At 42.9% G+C, this 20901-nt stretch overlaps 1 protein-coding gene across 3 annotated transcripts in view; it reads right to left on the reverse strand.

The window, feature by feature from the left end:
- Positions 1 to 9288: 9288 nt before the first annotated feature.
- The window catches only part of MFSD11 (major facilitator superfamily domain containing 11), a 28398-nt gene continuing 16785 nt past the window's right edge, over positions 9289 to 20901 (reverse strand). For all 3 annotated transcript variants that reach the window (XM_070774014.1, XM_019980852.2, XM_070774013.1), the window contains 5 exons: positions 18386 to 18451; positions 16742 to 16867; positions 13556 to 13730; positions 12709 to 12844; positions 9289 to 12165 (listed from right to left, as the gene is read on the reverse strand). In XM_070774014.1, coding sequence (XP_070630115.1) covers positions 12001 to 12165; positions 12709 to 12844; positions 13556 to 13730; positions 16742 to 16867; positions 18386 to 18451 — 668 coding nt within the window. In that variant the 3' untranslated portion in view covers positions 9289 to 12000. The remainder of the gene's footprint in view (positions 12166 to 12708; positions 12845 to 13555; positions 13731 to 16741; positions 16868 to 18385; positions 18452 to 20901) is intronic.

Here is a 20901-nt window from a genome sequence, read left to right on the forward strand (position 1 = left end):
TCTTGCCTGGAAAATCCCACGGACGGAGGAGCCTGGTAGGCTGCAGTCCATGGGGTTTCGAAGAGTCGGACACGACTGAGCGACTTCACTTTCACTTTTCACTTTCATGCATTGGAGAAGGAAATGGCAACCCACTCCAGTGTTCTTGCCTGGAGAATCCCAGGGACGGTGGAGCCTTGTGGGCTGCCGTCTATGGGGTCACACAGAGTCAGACACGACTGAAGCGACTTAGCAGCAGCAGTGTTAGTATATAGAAACAATCGATTTCTGGGTGTTGAGCTTGTGTCTTGGGCTCTGCGTAACGCATTAGTTCTAGTAGGTTTGTGTGTGTGTATTTACAGTCAAGAGTAACTCATCACTGATTGACAGTTTCGTTTTTCATCAATCTAGATGACTTTTTTTTTGGTCTTACTGCAGAAGTGTATTCTTCGCCTTTTTGTTTATTCGTTTATTTATGACTTTGCTAGGTCTTTATTGCTTGTCTCGGGCTTTCTCCGGTTGTGGCGAGTGGGCTTCTCATCGTGGTGGCCTCTCTTGTCGCCGCACGCAGCTCCGTCCTTGTGCTGCAAGGGCTTAGTTGCTCCAAGGCATGTGGGATCTTCTTGGGTCAGGGATCCGACCCGTGTCCCCTTCATTGGCAGGCGGATTCTTATCCACTGTGTCACCAGGGAAGCCCTACATTTTTGCCTCTCTTTTTCTCCTGATCTGAGGAAAAGAACATTCATTTTTTCACACCAAATGTATTAGCTATGGGCTTGTGCATAAATGCTCCATTTATACCGAAGTTCTCTATTCTTACCTTAATGAGAGGTGTTTATTTTTTGTTTGTTTTTAAGTATGAATGGTGTTGGGTTTTGTCAAGGGCTTTTTCTGCAATGTGAATGGTCATGTAGCTTTGTTCTTTATCCTATTAATACGATGCATTACTGTGGTATAATAAAAAATATATCTATCTGGCCTTTGCCCTGGATTCCTGGCAGAGTTCTAAAATCTTCGGATATCGCTGCCTTTTAATACACTGACTAGGTTTGTCCACCAAATAAAACATGATTCTCAATTTTTAGGTTGTACGAAAAATAAAATTTAGGTTGTGCTTTTTTTTTTTTTTTCAGTCACTAAGTGAAAGGGAAGTGGAGCAGGACCCGATGAGGCCTTCTGGGTACAAAGGCCTTTCTTGTTTATAGAAAAAGGCTTTAGTCTCCTGGGCCTCCTCGAATTCCAAAGAGCAAATTCAAGAAATTACTAATTAGGGAAGCGAGGAAATGCACGGACAAAGGAAAAGCAGTCAGGAAACAATAGCTCAGCATAAAACAGAGTCCCAGTTCCTCCTCAAGGGATATACATCACCATCTGACATGCGTCTTTGAATCCTGCAAGACCTAAGGCCCCCGGTCAGGCGGAGGAAGGTAACTATATGATCAGATCCCAGACTGATAGGAATCTAAGCAATGATGATGTTGACCTTTTTCTGATCCTCGTGACTTCAATCAGCTAAAGCTTGGACTCTGTTGACTTTTGCCCCAATTCTAGGCTGAATTCTCCAGCCCCTTCATGAATAGCACGCACCCTTAGCTGAAAGGTTCGCAGATTTTGCTGTTCAGAGAAAAACAGCTTCAGGAAATATCCCTGGTGTTCTCCTTACTTGTTGCAAACAATAAATCCTTCCTTCTCCTACTGTTTGGCTTGCTTGTGTCTTTTGGCTCAACAACCAAGAGATAAACCTGGTTTTCGGGTAACAGAAGTTTGCTGCTGCCACAGGGATGACCTGCAGTCTTAAGTTTCGGACACAAAACAAGGCATTTCCCCACAGAAGCAGGCACCCAAGGCGTAGCTACAGGTGTTCCTGCAGGAGGAGACCCAGTATGAGGCAGGAGAGCGGTGGGCTCCAGGTTAGACACTTACAACTGGCCTCCTGTTTCTCTTTCTTGGGGCACAAAGACGTGGGCTTCAGGCTGGATACTTAACAACTGTTTGCATTTCCTGGGACAAGAGATAGATAGGCCCCCATTAAGGCATTCACAATCAGCCTCCCTTTGCCCTCCGAAATGGAGATAACAACAGAAGCAGGGTAGATAGCCAGTCTTTGTCGCTTGTAAATACCTTAAGGTAATAGTCGTGGCAACAGTCAAGATAATAGTGAAACAGAGCGGGACCGTGCAGTGCCTGACCCCCCACCCCACCCCCACAGGTCTCTTGTCTGCCTTTTGTCTGTGGACAACTTTAGTCAAAGAATAAGTTTAATCAGAGAACTGAGAAGTGCAGAAACAAAGGAAACCAAATAATAATAATGTGGTCATTATGCATCGTCAAGGGGATTTAGTGCCTTCTCAAGGGTTATAGATACTATTCTGAACCATATCCTGCGAGCTGTCTCATAGTGAAACCCTCACCAGGCGGAAGAAGTTAACTATATGATGACCAGGCTATAGCCGTGACATACAACTGCCACAATTCCAAGAATTGGCCTCAAAGTAACGGAAAACAAACTGACCCTGGAACTGAAGATTAACTGTACCTAAAACAATCAAGATGACTCTGGTCAGAGCACCGATGACCAATTTGAAGGTGACTGTCAGAGCTGACTGTGCTGTTTCTACACGTAACCCCTCCTTCTGTCCAGACACGCTCTTGCCCCACTCGTTGCCAGTGAGGAGGAGTTGGCCTTTGGACACACGTCCACCTACAGCCCCCCCGCTGCCCCCTACGCCCCCGCCCCTTGCAGTTGCCGGGGTCTGAAATAAAGCTAACTTTCCTTTCCACCAGCCTGGCCTGTTTATTGGCTTTTGAGCGGTGAGTAGCCAGACCCTGCACACCTTTTGTGACAATGGCCGTGGTAAGGACAAAGAGGGGGCAAAACCCTGTTTGAGTAAAAGATTAAGGGATCTCCACTTCCCCCCTTTTTGGAAGAAGGGAGACACTACACATGTGCAGAAAGGCTCCTTGTGGGTCAAAAGTCAGGACATAACGCCAGGCCATAATGAGTCTTGCTCCTCCCAGCAGCCTTCACTTAGGGTACCATCTTGGCTGATAGGTGTGTGCGCACCCAGGGATGGGCCCCAGGGTAGGTCAGGTGTGGAAAAATAAACCAGATAATTGGCTAAAGGTAAACAAAGGCCTGGAAGAACTGCCCTATAAAAATGACTTGCCTGGTACTTTTCTGTGCTCCTCCTCCCTAAGCGGGACACCCACACCTTCTCTCTGGGTGTCCATCTCTACATTGCTTCTATCTTAACTAAACAAACTCTTTTTCTGTGTGCTCTCCCGCATGTTGTTGTGCTATATCTCTAGTAATGAACTTTGTACCTGCATTTACAGTTTTTGTCTTGCTGCCTTGCCGAGATCAAACCCAGACCCCCGGCACAGCTCCCTCTGAAAGCACCATCTAACCAATAATCTCCTTCCCCAGCACGTGAACTGAAAACATTTGCTACCTCCTCTTTTGTTCAAATAGTGGTAACCACACAAAATAAGTAGAGAAAAAACAAATCTGCTTCTTCCCTCCCGGGGTCTGTGGGATGACTCATCCAAAGACTGCTTTTCAGTTCATGTGACAATTATCCCCAAAGATCCTTTTTAAAATGTGAAATAGAATAAAATCATTTTTTTTAAAAAGTCAAACAGACTTAGAATATAAACAAAGAAGACTGAAGAATTGGGATATATTTGACAACATTTAGGGAAGAAAATAAGAAAGGAGGACCAATGAATTGAAGTTAGAAAGAAATACCTAAATGAGCCTCTTGTGGATCTGATGTCTATAAAACAGCAGTCAGTTTTTCCTTAAAATTATCCATCTCAGCTCACACAGAGTTAGGGCAAAACTACTCACGATAAATACATCAAACCTTCTAGATTTAATAGCAGTTCAGGAAACCAACCAGTCACAACCAAATGCACCAGGGAAGAGGTGATGGCATCTTCAGACCATTTGTGCACAAAGTTGAAAACAATCTCAGTTTGAAAGCCACTGTGAAACATAGGTTCTTGACTTACCAGATCAACAAAAATGTGCTTCCCAGTAATTAAAATTTAGTGTATTGTGGACCAACAAAAAGAAATAACTCTCAAGAGAGTGAGAAGATAAGCCATGAGCGGGGAGAAAATATAAAGATATACCTGATAGGGACTTCCCTGGTAGTCCAGTGGATAAAACTCTGCACTTCCTACGCAGGGGGCCACAGGTTTGATCCCTGGTCAGGTAACTAAGATCCCATATACCATGCAGCTCAACATCTGATAAAGGACTACTATCCAAAATATAAAAAGAACAGGAATTTAACAGACGTCTCACCAGTGAAGATATACAAGTGGCAAACAGGCACCTAAAAAGATGTTCCACATTTTATGTCATCAAGGAAAAGCAACTGCAAAGTAAAATTCATATTTTATGGCAGAACCAGGAAAATTTAAACATGAAAAATTTCCTCTGCCCTTGAACCTCCTCTCTCCCCCCTCCTGTGCATTGTGCATCTGCATTGGGCATCAACCAAGCCTCCCCCAGCAGCAGGAGTACTTGCTCAATTCAAAAGAGCAGCACTCTCCTAGCATCAACAAGGCAATTCCTTAGAAGACAACATTCCTTCTCTATCTTATAAAATGCCACAGGAAGCCACCATGATCTGATGATGCTCAGATCTGGATTGTGTAGGCTGTCATTAATACATCATTTGAACTACAGCCCTTTGTGTCTGGAAAAAAAAAAAGAACTCATATACCTGTGTCTTGACTTCTAATGGGCAGAACTATTCTCAGAGCTTTCTGAGATGCTCTCTCGGGTTTTATAAAATCCTCAAATTTGGCTTGAATAAACATTTCCATTTTCTTTCTTATGGACTGATTTTTGTTGAAAGTGAAGAAGTGAAAGTTTGTGTCTGACTCTTTGCAGTTGTATCTGACTCTTTGCAACCCCATGGACTGTAGCCCAGCAGGTTCCTCTGTTCATGGCATTCTCCAGGCAAGAATACTACAGTGGGTTGCTGTCTCCTTCTCCAGGGGATCTTCCTGACTGGGGTCTCCTGCATTGCAGATAGATTCTTTACTATCTGAGCACCAAGGGAAGCCATTTTTGTTGACCCAACTGAAAACAGTGAGATCCCACTGCACACCTATGAAAGCGACCAGAATCTGGAACACTGACAGCAGCAAATGCTGGCGAGGATTCAGAGCAAGAGGAGCCTCTCATTCATTGCTGGGACGAAGGCAAACGGTACGACTGCTTTGGAAGATGGTTTGGTAGTTTCTTGCAAAACTAAGCGTCCTCTTTACCGTAATACAATGCTGCAATTGTGCTCTTCTGGTGCTTGTCCAAGACAGTTGAAACGTATGTCCACACAAAACCCTGCACACACATGGTTGGAGTAGCTTTATTCTTGTCAAAACCTGAAGCAACCAAGATGTCCTTCAGTTGGTAAGTGAATAAACTGTGTACATCCTGTTAAAAGGTAAACCAAAGCATGTAAACATTTTTAAGTGTTTGAGCAAACACCGGTTTGAAACAGGCAGCATGCAAATCTAGCAGATAGAAAGGAGGTCTGAGGAGCTTTACAAAATGAAGGACTTGGGCATTCCCTGGCGGTCCAGTGGTTAGAATGCCACATTTTCACTGCACAGGGCACGGGTTCGATCCTGGTCAGGGAACTAAGATCCCACAAGCTGCACAACGCAGCCAAAAAAAAAAGAGAGAGAGAAAGAGGAAGTAGGAACAAGGAAGTTATACTAGGCCAAAAAGCAAATCGGTTATTGACAGCTTATTTTTCTTTAGCGGGTGGCAGGGGTCAATATCAGGCAGATTACCTAACTAGTATTGGTCAGGCAATTCCTGATTGACTCGTTTAAGATTCCATTTCTGGGAGAGCTGAAACTGAAATTAAGTCTCCGTTTGGGGACGTGGAACTTACCATAAGCCACTCTATTTGGGCTTGATGTCTTGTTTTTTAACAATCCAGACAATGGAATAGTATTCAGTGCTAAGAAGAAATGAGCTATCAAGCCATGAAAAGACATGTTGGAAACTTAATACGTATTACTAAATGTAAGATGCCAATCTGGAAAAGGTTACATACTGTATGATTCCAACTATATGACATTCTGGAAAAGGCAAAACTATAGACACAGTAAAAAAAAAAAAAAGTCAGTGGTTTCTGGGGGAGGGAGGGAAGAACAGGAAGAACTCAGGAATTTTAGGGCGGTCAAACTACACTATATGATGGATACTATAACGGGGGATACTAGTCATTATACATTTGTCTAAACTCACAGAACGTACAACACTGAAGTGAATCCTAATGTAAACTAAGGACTTTAAAAAAATATTTATTTTTTCACTGTGCCAGGTCTTAGTGGCGCATGCGGGATCTAGTTCCCTGACCAGAGATGGAACTGGGCCCCCTGCATGGGGAGCCTGAAGTCTTAGCCACTGGACCACCAGGGAGGTCCCGAAGCTAAGGACTCTGGATGATGACAAGGTGTCAATATAGGATCATTAATTGCAATAAATGTACCACTTTGGTGGGGCACGTTGATAAGAAAAATCTCTGAACCTTTCCCTTCATGTTGCTGTGAATTCAAAATTGCTCAAAAAAATGAAGTCTGCTTTAAAAGAACAAAAACTGAAAATGAAAATAACATAAAGTCAGGAATTCCCTGGTGGTTCAGTGATTAGGACTCAGGGCTTTCACTACTGGGGCCCAGGTTCAATCCCTGGTCAGGGAACTAAGATTCCAAAAGCAATGGGAGTGGGGCTGGGGGAGAAATCTACCTTTTTACAATTGAATAAAATAAAAAGTTTATAAAGAAACAAGCCAAAAGAATCACACAAAATTTCAAGAGTCAGACCATTTTCATGGACTATGTGTCCTTATCTTCTAGAAAATACAATTTTTTTCTTAAGTAGTATGAGTTGAGTTGTAAGGAGTTGTTTAACCATGTTTTACTTGCTGAAAACCAAACCAAAAGTACCAATGAAACAAGCCCAAGTATTTATGTTAATGAGACATCTTGGCTAATTATGTAATTAGACATTAACTTTTTTTTTGGCTGCACCTTGCAGCCTGAGGGGTCTTAGTTCCCCAACCAGGGATGGAACCTGTGCTATCTGCAGTGGGAGCACGGATTCCTAACCACTGGACCGCCAAGGAAGTCCCTAATTAACTTTTTTAATCAAAAAAATGTTTTTGAAATATAGCTGATTTACAATGTTGCGTGAGTTTCTGTTGTATAGCAAAGTTATTCAATTATACATGTGAAAAGTGTTAGTCGCTCAGTTGTGTCCGACTCTTTGCAACCCCATGGACTACCACCAGGTTCGTCTGTCAACAGAATTCTCCAGGCAAGAATACTGGAATGGGCTGCCATTTCTTCCTCCAGGAGATCTCCCCAACCCAGAGATTCCACCTAAGTCTCCCGCATCACAGATGGAGTCTTTATTACGGCGCCACCCGGGAAGTCCCGAACAATGTGGTTTATGCTAAACAAACACCTGCTTTCTCTCCTCAAGTCTAAAATCCTGGCAAATGCCAGGCAGAGGCTGCCTGCAACCAGCCCGTGTAAAACCCTTGGGTGCGTCTCTAGCAGGCTTTCCTGGTCAGAAACATCGCACATACTGCTACATCTTTGATGCAGGGGCAAAGGGGCAAGAGGAAGCTCTGGGTGACCTTCAGGGAAGGGAGAGAGAAAGCCTAAGAAAGCTTGTACCTGGATTCTTCTAGACTCCCCACAGGGTCTTTGTCCCTGATGACCTGGCTTACGAGGTCACTGTAATAAACCCTGAGAGTACCCCTGATTCCTGCTAGCAAATCTCCCAATTTACAAGTAGTCCTGGGGTCGCCTGAAACATATCATGCAGGGCCGCACAATTTTAGTGTTTTTTTTTTTTTTTTGCCACACCTTGAGGCTTACAGCAATTTAGTTCCCTAACCACGGATTGAACCTGGGCCACGACAGTGAATGTGCTGAGTCCTAACCACTGGCCCCGCAGGGAATTCCATGAAGCTCTTACCTTAATGACCGTGTCCACATATTCCAGTTGCTGGGGCCTCCTTGGACTGTGACCCGTGGAGACAGCTAGCTGCTGCCATTAGGAGATGGTGAGAGGGGAAGATTTCGCTGCTGCTTCAAGGCCTGGGCCTGGCCTGCAAGCGGCCATGAGAAGGGCCTTGGAGCTCTTGAGACCCAGCCCTCAGCCTTTCCCTGGGCCCCCAGAACACTTGCCCAGCCTGAGACCAGAGGGCCTGGAAGGCCCAGAGACCCTGGCGAAGCTGACTGAACAGGACCCCTGACCCCACCCTCTGGGGCACCGGCTCTGCTCCTGTTACAGTTCTTGTTCAGTCACTAAGTCATGTTCGAGTCTTTGCAACCCCATGGACTGCCGCCGCCTGGCTCCCCCCACTATCTCCCAATGCGTGCGTGCTGTAGCTTCAGTCATGTACAGACAGCTCTTTGCAAGCCTATGGACTGTAGCCCGCCAGGCTCTTCTGTTCATGGGATTTCCCAGGCAAGAATCCTGGTGTGGGTTGCCAAGCCCTCCTCCAGCAGATCGTATCTCCCCAAGTTTGCTCAAGTTCATTGAGTTGGTGATGCTATCTAACCTTCTCATCCTCTGCTGCCCCCTTCTCCTTTTGTCGCCGTTCTTTTACTGCTGAGTCACCAGGGAAGCCCCCTATTGCAGCAGCAGGCAGCATACTGTTGTATGTATAGGTCACACTCTGTTTATCCATTCATCTACTGATGGACATGGGTTGTTTTCACCTTTTGGCCGTTGTGAACAATGCTGCTACATAACTGTACAAATACCTCCTCAAGTCTGTTTTCAATCCTTTGGGGTACATACCCAAACATGAAATTGGTGGATCAGACGGTGATTCTAGTTTGACTTTTTTAGGAACTACGTTACTGTTTTCCATAAAGGCAGCACCATTTTACATTCCTACCAAGGATTCAGTTTCTCTTATGTCCTCACTTTATTTTTTTAATTGGCAACTTTTTTTTGTATTTTGAGAACTTAACTCCCAGAGGAAAGCAAGCCTCAGTGTAAACAGCCAAAGCCTAGGTTTTAAGGTATTCAAGCCTTCGGGTATAGGGCAGAAGAGGTAGGTGGGGGACGCCTTCACACAGAGTAAAACAGTTGTGACTCAATTAAGTTGCTCCAGGGCTAAGCCAAATTTCAATATACAGAAATCTGCAGCAAAAGAACAGCACACTCATACTTACACACACACACCCATGTGAGACAAAGTGAAGACTTACTTACCCAGAAGCATAAATTATTTGACAGAGTACATAAAACAAGCGTAAAAATTAAATTCTTTATTTCATAACACATTTCAAATTCAAATAATGATACAAATTCAAACGAGCTGTTATCAGTCAAATAAAGAGCCCACCAAGGCCAACACTATTTATACACATAAAGACTGAGTAAAAAAACAAAACGAAACCCACCCAAACACAAAATGTGAGTACAGAACTTAAGGTGAAGAACATCACACATAACAACAGGAGGGAGGCAGCCCAGAAGTCGTGTTCCTGACACATTCCCCTCACTCTCTTTTCCCTTGTGAAAGCAGTTACCAGGAATCCTACCAGTTGTGATAAGAGGCTGCGGCTGCCCTGGGAGAATGCACTCAGTAGTATTAACAGAGGCTACTGAACCTCTGCAGCCTAATTCTACAGACCTATCATAAGCAAAGGGAGCCCGAGCCTGGCAGAGTGAGGAACACGGGAATGCAGGGCCCAGTTCCCAGCTGAACGTGAGACAGGCAGCCTTGCGAGACGGTCCTGGGGATCCTGGTTCTAGTCACTCCCTAGTGTAACCCCCACCCCCTTCCGTGAGTGTGGCCGGGAACTAGTAACTTGCATCTAGTAGAGAGAATACAGCAAAAGTGATGAGATGTCACTTTCGAGATTAAGTGATAAAAGACGGTGACTTATGACTTGCTGGCACTTCCCTCTGGCTTTTCTCACTTGCTTTCTTTGATGAGGACAGCCGTGAGAAACTAAGACTCTTAGTCCAACAGCCTGTGAGGAACCAACTCCTGCCAAGGATGAGACTAAGCTGAGAAGCAGGTCCTCCTCCGGGTCACGCCTTGGCGGCAGCCTTGTGACAAAGCCTGGGCTGGCTGGAGGGCCTGGTCCAGCCATACCGAGACTTGGACCCGCAGAAACTATGAGAGAATACGTAGGTCTTAAGTGGTTGAGTTTTGGGGTAATATGTCATTCGGAGATAGAAGACAAAAACATCTGGGTAAACTATAATGTGCTTAGTGAAAAAAACTGTTAGTTGCTCAGTCACGTCTGACTTTGTGACCCCATGGACTATAGCCTGCCAGGCTCCTCTGTCCAGGAATTCTCCCAAGTAAGAATACTGGAGTGGGTAGCCACTCCCTTCTCCAGGGGATCTTCCCGACACAGGGATCAAACGCAGGTCTCCTGCACTACAGACAGATTCTTTACTATCTGAACCACCAGGGAAATGGCTAAGTTTTGGAGTAATCTGTCATACAGTGATAGAAAACAAATACATCTGAGTAGACAATAATGTGCTTAAAGAGATAATAAATTCATTTGCATTAATTCTGAAACAGCATTTACAATTTATATAAAATCAACTATCAACTGAGTTTATCTCAACTTCAAGAAAGAAAACCACAATTTTACAACTTGGAGCAAAAGAGTTCAGTGTTCCATACAAATGCAATTTCTCTAAGGGTTCCAGCTAACCACAATTCCCTGCAATTGCCATCAAGTCTAAAACTCACACTCCATAAAATTACTAAGCAGGTGTTAAAAAATAATGGAAAGCAAAATATTGTTTGTCTTCTTGATTAAATCTACTTTGCCATAAAACTCTTGATTTGTTCAGTTAATTTTCAATTTTAAAAATGAGCTTTCCCATTGATAGGGAATATCCAGAAGAAGCAAATCCACAGAGACAGGAAACGGATTACTGACCACCGGTGCCAGGCAAGAGAATGGCGAATGACTACCAGTAGGCACGGGGGGTTCTTTCGGGGTGATGAAAACGTTCTGGAAAAGATAGTAGTGATAGCTATATAATCTTGTGCATGTACTGAAATGCCACTAAACTGTATACTTTACAATGATGAATTTTATGATTTCTGAATTATCTCAATTAAAATAACTGTTTAAAGCTCTTATGGATTAAAGTTAACATTCCCATTCTAAACATCTCCCCCAAACAGTTAGACTCCATTCCCAGACATGCGTATGGAACGGTGTTTCTTAGTGACAACAGCCTGCCGCCACAGCTTAGACTTCACCACGTGTTCTGGGTTTGTTTGTTTTTTATGCACTGCATCCTCTAGAAAAATTACTAGCAAAAGCCTCCATCAATAAATGTGTATTTTTTTCTTAAGCGTGTTTCTGTTCATTTACAAATGTAAGATTCCTATTTTTAAAACTTGAGACAATTTTTACCTCATTTCATAATACTTGATTAGTACCCCTCTTGCTATGAACTACAAGGAAAATTATCAAAAATGTGCAAATCTTTTCAAAGATTCCATTTCAGTGTTACATGATTTACTTAAACGTCTTTCCCAGACACACATGGGGTGGCACATGCTCCCTGTTACTACATAGTAACACACAGCCACACACCTAGGAGTCTTCACACGACATACGAGTCTTCATACACATATGGCCTAGTAGTTTCGATCTAAGCATGATCTCTCAACGAGAACGGGGGGGCAGAAGAAAACATTTACATTTACAACATGACCATAAGGAACGTGAGACAGATGAACTGAAAAACAACATCTTCGAACATCATGACTGACAGGACAAGTTCCCTTATTTCACTAGTTTCTAAACAATATTTGTAAACCTGAATACCAACTCTGGCAGATTTAGCAGTCTTAGATCTCGGAGTTTCCATCCTAACAGCCTCCAAGGTATGGTGAAGATGAGAGCGGCCTCCTCTGCCCGGCCCTGCCGCTCAGCCGAGGGTCTGAAGAGGCGGCCTCCTCTCACTGGCACCCTTCTTCAAATACTTCGGTAGTCAGAGCCCCGGGCTACAATGGCAGCAGCTTCCCACTCCACAGTGAAGAAGGAGACAGTTCCAAAAAACCCAAATATCACCATGACCAGGAGTTGCCAATGAAGGAGAAGGTAGTTACTGTAGAAAAATGCCACGGCTGCGCAAATGGACTAAGAATAAAGAAGACAAAACAGATCATGAAACATGCACACGTGACCCAGCCGACTCCACAACGAACCCCACAGCTTGGACCCAAGGCTTCTTGTCACTGCTCCCTGCTCTTTCTGCATCTAGAGGGCACCTCCTTAGTCACTAGCTCACAAACACGCACCATCAAGTCCCACTGAGAGCTGGGAATAATCAAGTAAGCTACAGTCTGCTACTTAAAATAGTATTTTGTTTAAAAAAAAAAACAAAAACAAAAAACTGGAGTGATAAAATTACGTGCATGCACAGTGAGAAGCACACTTGTTACCTGTGAACACCATGAACTCTAGTATCTACTGAAAAAAGTCTGAGCCGCAGAGGCCGGAATGTAAAATCTCTTATACAAGTGATGGGACAAAAAAGATCACAGTACTTATTATCTCCTCATTCTGATCAGAAATCCTTTTAAAGGATCTCCTAGACTTTTATTTAAGAAACATTAAGAAAATGAAGTTACAGCACTTCAAAAAGACCCGCCTTTAAACATAGTTTAAAGAAGAATTTACCTGCACAAATTTAAAGACGGCAAAAGCCGGGGCGCTGTCTTCAGAATAGAGAAAACCTAAAATACTAAGCAGCTGAGTATTGAAGCAGCTGTCTCCAAGACCCAACAGGAAGCTGCAGAAGATGGCAATTTCTTTGCTGATTAAAATAAAATTGAGAGTGAGCATTAATAATAATATTTGTTAGAGTTGTTTAAAATGTAACAGCAACTCACCCACAAAAACATTTTACTCTCCAGTTTAAACAAGTGTATGAAACAAGAATGAATAAACATGGAATTTACAAAGAACTTATACTCAAATGCTGTCACCTTCAGAGTCTAGCGAACTCTAGTCTATTAACCATCAGGGAAGCAAACAGTGTGTCTGGGATGGGGCTGCCCTTGGCTTGTGGGTCCAGACATAAATGCCTACGCTGAAAATGAATCTGAGGGTTGAGTGCAGTAAAATGACACCCGCAAAACTCCCATAACCACTGTGAAAGGGCTGGGCGGCCGACCCAGCAGACAGATCACCCCTCATTCCTCACTGCTCTTCCCTGAAGTCCAAAAACGTCTAGAGATTTCAATGCTCAAAAGGCAGAGATAAAAAATTCAAATCAGACACTTATGCAATCCTTCACAGATCAAGAAAAAGATTTAGTGGGGAGAAAGGTTAAAACCAACAATCACAAAAATAACTTGATATTCTCTATGGATTTCTATTCAAACTCATTCTGGCTCCATTAACACATGACAAATGACCTTATAACAGACTTACAGAAAAGGACTAACTGCTCCATTCTAAATTCCAAGCCATCCTTTACCTCCTGCCCTTCCTTAACTTACTAGAAAAAGGGCCGCCACTGTACCTGGGTTTGATGTAAGCGCTGCTGTCAGTGCCTTCAACAGGAGCAATGGGGGCATCCCCAGGCATGTTGAGGAATATTAAATAAAAAGCTATAAAATGCACCAGGATGCCCAACAGCACAACTGGATTCCTACCAAAACGATTATTCTTGCTCAGCAGGCCAAAGAGGCTTCCACCTGTAAGATCAATGAACAAACAAAAAAATCCAAGGCCGAGTTAACATATCAAAAACTTAGTTTTGAAAAAATAAATGGACAAATAGTGAATTTAATAAAATAAAGAAAGCAAGCACGAATATACAAAGTAAGAAATAACTGTTGAAACAAAGGAAATTATAAAAATCAGGACAGACTTCTAGGTAAGATAGAATAACAGGAACTGAATTTACCCCCAGTCTAAAAAAAAAAAAAAAAATACGGCACAACGGTTTTGAAGACACAGATTCTCAGGTGACAAAAGGGCAGTGATCTCAGAGAGACAGGGAACAAATGAGGCGAGGCCCACACCTGCCCCAGCTGACTGAGAGGCCGGGGGCTTCGGAAAGGGGGAGGGCGGAAGCAGAGCAGGGAGGACAGGGGAAGGAGACCGGGAAGAGGGGCAGAAGGGGAGGGAAGGCAGGAGGAAGCCCACAGCCTCCCTGAGTCACAGAGACAGAGCTCAGGGGCTGGGGAGACCAAGGTGCCTGAGTTTCCAAAACAGGGCATCAGAAAGGAAAGCTGATCAGCACAGGATGTGAGTAGCAGAGATCAGAAAGAGCTTTCCAAAAGGATTAGTGGCATTAGTGCCCTACCCTGGGCTGGGCAGAGTACCTGGTCCCACCAGCCAGACCGGAAATCTTATTATTCACTGGGTATTCACGAAAGGGTCTTCCCTTGGGGGAGAGAGATAATTAGCCCTCCTCTGAGCACTACTCTGGTTCCATCCAACACACTTTAAAAGCAAGACTCAAAAAGTCACACTGTTTCCAAGTAAATGAACCGCATCCAAGAACAAAGCTCAAGAACAGGAACAGCAATGTAAAAGTCATCCCACACCCAACAAGGTAAAGTTCACAATGGCTAGTATCCACATTACCAGGCATGCAAAGGAACAGGAAAATAGGACCTGTTATTAGACAAATCAGTCAAACACAGAGTTATCACCTGACCCAGCGATTTCAGTCCTAGGTTTAGTGTTCACAGCAGCATTATTCATAATGGGCAAAAAGCAAAAACCACCCAAACGTCCATGACACGATGAATGGATGAATAAAAATGTGGTAGATCCACGTGACTAAATATTATTTGGTAATAAAGAGGAATGAAGTAAAAAAGAAAAAAGAAATGAAGTACTGATACATGCTACACCATGAAAAAACCCTGCAAACACTGTGTCAAGTAAAAGAAGCCAGGGACAACAGAAAAATACAGATTGTATGATTCCATTCACATGAGATGTCCCCGGAATAAATCTACAGAGGAAGTAGATTAGCAGTTGACTGGAAAAAGGCAATGAAAATGTTCTAAAATTAATTATAGGGAACAAAAAAATACACCAACCCCCCACCCTCCTTTGTCCATGCTGCTGCTAAGTCACTTCAGTCGTGTCCGACTCTGTGCGACCCCATAGACGGCAGCCCACCAGACTCCCCTGTCCCTGGGATTCTCCAGGCAAGAACACTGGAGTGGGTTGCCATTTCCTTCTCCAATGCATGAAAATGAAAAGTGAAAGTGAAGTTGCTCAGTCGCGTCTGACTCTTTATCGACCCCATGGACTTCAGCCCACCAGGCTCCTCCGTCCATGGGATTTTCCAGGCAAGAGTACTGGAGTGGGGTGCCATTGCTTCTCCGTCCTTTCTCTATAGTGCTTATCATTTTGACATTCTAAGTTTCAGATATTTTTTATTGCATGTGTTCTTCCCCAAAAATATAAGCTCCATGCTTTGTTCATCCAGTGGAGGCACAGAAAGTTTTGGGAAGCTCCTCACACGTTACACAGCATCCACTACTGCGTGGATCACCACTGCAGGAGTGACTGTGGCATAAGCAAAACAGAGGTGTGGTCTCAGCCTGTCTCCTCTCCCCGCTTCCTGGCACAGAGCTCCTGAAACCCTAGGAATTTCCTCAGTGAAAGGAGTGTCTCTAGTTATCTTAACTAACCCCTTCCAACCACACCTGAGTTAATGCTGACCCCTGAAGGACTGTGGGGGTGGCTCTAGTCAAGATGGAGGCTGGTTGCCAGGACCCAGTCTTAATTAGAAAACTAGAATGTTCAGCTCCACCCCCCATCTCAGGGGAGGGGAGAGGGGCTAGAGATCGAGTCTGCCATGATTTAATCCACCATGATGAGATGTGCATAAAAATCCCCACACAACAGGTTTGGGAGAGCTTCCTGCGATGACTCCATCATGTGTCGGGAGGGTACCACATCCTAGACTCCAAGGGGACGGAGGTTCCTACGCCAGGGGTCCTTCTGGGCTTTGCCCTAAGTAGCTCTTCATCTGGCTGTTCATCTGCATCCTTTATTAAATAAACTTTAACAGTAAGTATAGCATTTCCCTCTGGAGAAGGAAATGGCAACCCACTCCAGTACACTTGCCTGGAAAATGCCATGGACAGAGGAGCCTTGTATGCTATAGTCCATGGGGTTGCAAAGAGTCGGACACGACTGAGCAACTTCACTTTCACTTTCCTTTCATAGCATTTCCCAGGGGTGTTGTAGGAATCCTTGAATGTATAGCCAAGCTGGACAGAAGTGAAGATGGCCTGGGGACTCAGGACTTGGACTGGCGTCTGAAGTGAGGCTGGCCTTGCAGGATTGTACCCTTGAACCTGTGTGGTCTGCTGCTAACTCTAGGAGTTAGTGTCAGAGTTGAACTGTACTGCTGGACATACAACTGGTGTCAGAGATCCAGAGAACAAGAAATTCAGGGATTCTAATACACCTTCCCTAAGTATTTTAAGAGGAAAATCCAGGAAACAAAAAGCAAAAATCTTTGTTTTCTTACTTATGGTTTTGTCTTGAATTACTTGGCAAAAGTTTTATAATTTAGTTTTAGAACAGTGATAATAAAAGAAAAACCAGACATACCCATGTGGATAAAAATAAGCAAAGAAATAGAAATCCAAGGACAGAGAAGTGAAATATACTTAAAATTTCCATTATAACTGTAACAAACTGATTTAATGCAAATTTTTTTTAAACCAACCTAAAATTTCTCCAATGCCGATGAAAATGCCAGAAAGTCCAATGAGGCTTTTCTCTTCTGTTCCAAATTTATTTATAGCGCCAATACAGGTTCCATATACACCAGAGAAGAAAGTCAGTTCCAGACCTTTAGAAAAGAGTCAGATTTAAATTACAGTTGTCCTTCAGTATCTGCCATGGGTATCAAAATCCAGATACTCAAGTCCCATAATCAGCTCTCTGCATTCAAGTCTCTACATCCTTAGAGTAAACCAACTGCAGATAACAAAGCACTGGATTTTGTACTGAAAAAACACAGTCTACCTTTCCTGGTTTTTTCTTCATGTCTTCATGTCTGTCTTGTAGTATTTGAGCTATGCATGTATAAAACAAAATTCACTCAGACTGAAATGCTACTCCACGTGACATAACTGATGAAAAGGAATTAGCCACAAGATGGCAATTGTCACATATTTCAGATTAGAACATACAACCCAAATAAGCAAAGACAGCCTTATGTTAAAACAGTCACTCTGCACAAAAAGGGGGTGGACAGAGGACATAATTAACATAAACTTGTAACAGAGACACTAAAGTACTCATTATCCTTATTAATAGCTTTCCAAGGGAACAGGAACATATGATGGCAAGACTAATACCTACTATCTACTTATGCTTAAAGGAAAAAGTTTTAATTAAACATGTTTTCCAGGAAAAGAAATTTTTAAAATTTGGGTAAAAAATTAGAGCAAATCAGTAGAAGACCTGGTTCCTTAATGTCACAAAATCTTACCTGAATTTTGAAGATGTTCTGACACCACCCTTCGACCTAAAAATAAGATGTTTCTACCTATACCTATGAGGCACAGAGAGTTGAACCTTGCACAAATCCAGTTTGAACTGTGCAGGACCCTGTAGTACTACAGGGTCCACAGTTGGTCGACTGTGCAGACCAGGAAGCACAGATACAAATGGCTGACTGAAGTCACGCAAAGATTTCTGATCACAGGGGAGGTCAGCACACCTAAACCATCCCTTCACTGTTCAAGGGTCAACTGTAAAGGCAAAAGTAATAACTGACATATCAGCGCAACTTTTGACAAGGAAACAGATTTCCTTAAGACCTAAGCCTATTTCACCTATTACCACATCACATTATCACTGGAAGCCACAGAATTCATTCTGTTTTATTGAAAATTCTCTTAATTCATACTCATGTTGCAAAGATTTACTCATGATTATTTTCTGTAGTGCTCCATTTTGTCCTAAAATCACTGGCTGAGATGAATCAAGCCTCCTGCTTTTCAATCCCTTGTACAGAACCCTCCCCTAGGTGGTATTTAGGTTGGCCCTGTGATTTGCTTTCACCAACATGGGAAGGGGTCACGCAAATGCTGAGACATGGAGAGAGGTGAGATCCAGCTTGCATTAGACCCCTTTAGACGTGCAAATGAAACTACCTTGGAAGTTTTAGCCCTATAACTTAAAGAACCTTAGCACTATAACTTAAAGAACCACAAGAGACCCCAACTGAGACCATCAGAAAAACCATTTCGCTGAGACACGTCAATGTACAGAATTGTGAGAAAGTAACACAGTTATTGTTTTCGACACTTACTGTCATTACACAGTTACAGAAAACCAACACTGTAATTAACTCCATTACCTGTATAAGCAGTTGTAATGCTAAGAAGGAGCATCTCCTTGGTGACACATAACTTCAGAGACTTTTCTGCAAAAAAAGAAAAAAAATTAGGAGTACTTAAAGCTCAACATTCAGAAAACTAAGATCATGGCATCTGGTCCCATCACTTCATGGGAAATAGATGGGGAAACAGTGGAAACAGTGTCAGACTTTATTTTTTTGGGCTCCAAAATCACTGCAGATGGTGACTGCAACCATGAAATTAAAAGACGCTTACTCCTTGGAAGGAAAGTTATGACCAACATAGACAGCATAGTCAAAAGCAGAGACATTACTTTGCCAACAAAGGTCCGTCTAGTTAAGGCTATGGTTTTTCCAGTAGTCATGTATGGATGTGAGAGTTGGACTTCGAAGAAAGCTGAGCGCCAAAGAATTGATGCTTTTGAACTGTGGTGTTGGAGAAGACTCTTGAGAGTCCCTTGGACTGCAAGGAGATCCAACCAGTCCATTCTAAAGGAGATCAGCCCTGGGATTTCTTTGGAAGGAATGATGCTAAAGCTGAAACTCCAGTACTTTGGCCACCTCATGCGAAGAGTTGACTTATTAGAAAAGACTCTGATGCTGCGAGGGATTGGGGGCAGGAGGAAAAGGGGATGACAGAAGATGAGATGGCTGGATGGCATTACCAACTTGATGGACGTGAGTCTGAGAGAACTCCCGGAGTTGGTGATAGTCAGGGAGGCCTGGCGTGCTGCAATTCATGGGGTCGCAAAAAGTCGGACACAACTGAGCGACTGAACTGAACTAAACTAGATTTTAATCAACCGAACAAAAATTCTAAAATATTCATTCAACCAATTCATTATTACTTGTTGTCAATAATGCCAGTAAACAGAGACACTGGGACACAGGTTAATGATTCAGATTAAAATGCTTAACATATGAACTAAACCTGCCCTGTAAGTAAAATGTTGATTTCAACTGTTTAAATATATTCTAGAATTGTGTTTTCTCTAACACCTTTTCCAGCTCTCATGAAAACAAATAAAACGTGAAACAGAGAAAAGAAACAGAACAAAACAACAGACTATTCCAACAGACTTGATTAAAGGTTAGGGAGTCAACAGTTGGCAAAATGCTAATTTCCCTAAGCAACTTTCCCAGGGCAGCATTAAGGCTGGACTCAAGGTCAGAATCAGCCCAGAGGTTTTTGACCACCCCAAGCTGGGATACCACCACTTCCTGGATTCTCAGTCTCTGGATCTGAGGACTGAAACCTTAGTTCTGCTCATTTGTTTCTGATCCCTTTAATTTTTAATTTTTATTGTTTAACTTCGTTGAAATCTACAGTGGAAAATGCATTTCTAAAAGCTGCACATTTTAACTGTCTTTGAACCTGCTCACATTTCATAACTTAAGGCCACTTATCTAGGATCCTAAACTAATGGTGGATCCAGATTTCAGTTCCTACTCAGTGGATGACTAGGAAACACATCAGTCACAGACACTCTGTCCTGAATTTCTCTATATACAAAAGAGGATAGATTTTTTCTTGAATTTCACTAAAATAAAGTGAGACTAGGACTGTGAAGAAGACTGAGCGCTGAAGAATTGACGCTTTTGAACTGTGGTGTTGGAGAAGACTCTTGAGAGTCCCTTGGACTGCAAGTCCATCCTAGAGGAGATCAGCCCTGGGTGTTCTTTGGAAGGAATGATGCTAAAGCTGAAACTCCAGTACTTTGGCCACCTCATGTGAAGAGTTGACTCATTGGAAAAGACTCTGATGCTGGGAGGGATTGGGGGCAGGAGGAGAAGGGAACGACAGAGGATGAGATGGCTGGATGACATCACTGACTCGATGGACGTGAGTCTAAGTGAACTCCGGGAGCTGGTGATGGACAGGGAGGCCTGGCGTGCTGCGATTCTTGGGGTCGCATAGAGTCGGACACAACTGAGCGACTGAACTGAACTGAACTGAAAATCAGTCAGATATTTTCACCAATCATTTTCATATACTTCCAGAAAAAAATACTTGATTAATAAAGTTTAAAACAATATTTTAATTAGAAAAATCATATTAGCAAAGCATATTTGCTTTTGAGTAATCAGAAGATTTAGCTAACAAAAGGAAATTTAAAAACATAACCTAAAAAGAAAAATAACCTAGTATGATCCTATATGGTGAATTCATGTCCTCATACATTTGTCCAAACCCATAAAACGTACAACACCAAGAGGGAACCCTAATGTAAACAACAGACTCTAGATGATGCTGTGTCACTATATGTTCATCAGTTGTTAACAAAAGTACCACAATGATGAGGGACAACGATAACGGGGAAGGTTACGCATGGGTGAGGGCAGGACATGTATGGGAAATCTCTGTATATTGACAATTTTGCTGTGAACCTAAAACTTCTAAAAAAAAAAATCATTTATCAAAAAAAAAAACCCAATATAATTCATTTGAGGAAATTGACAAACTGATCCTAAAATTCATATGTAAATTCAAAGGACTGATAACAGCCAAAATAATC

Source organism: Bos indicus, chromosome 19 (assembly GCF_029378745.1).
Source record: "Bos indicus isolate NIAB-ARS_2022 breed Sahiwal x Tharparkar chromosome 19, NIAB-ARS_B.indTharparkar_mat_pri_1.0, whole genome shotgun sequence".
In the NCBI taxonomy this organism is placed as follows: domain Eukaryota; kingdom Metazoa; phylum Chordata; class Mammalia; order Artiodactyla; family Bovidae; genus Bos; species Bos indicus.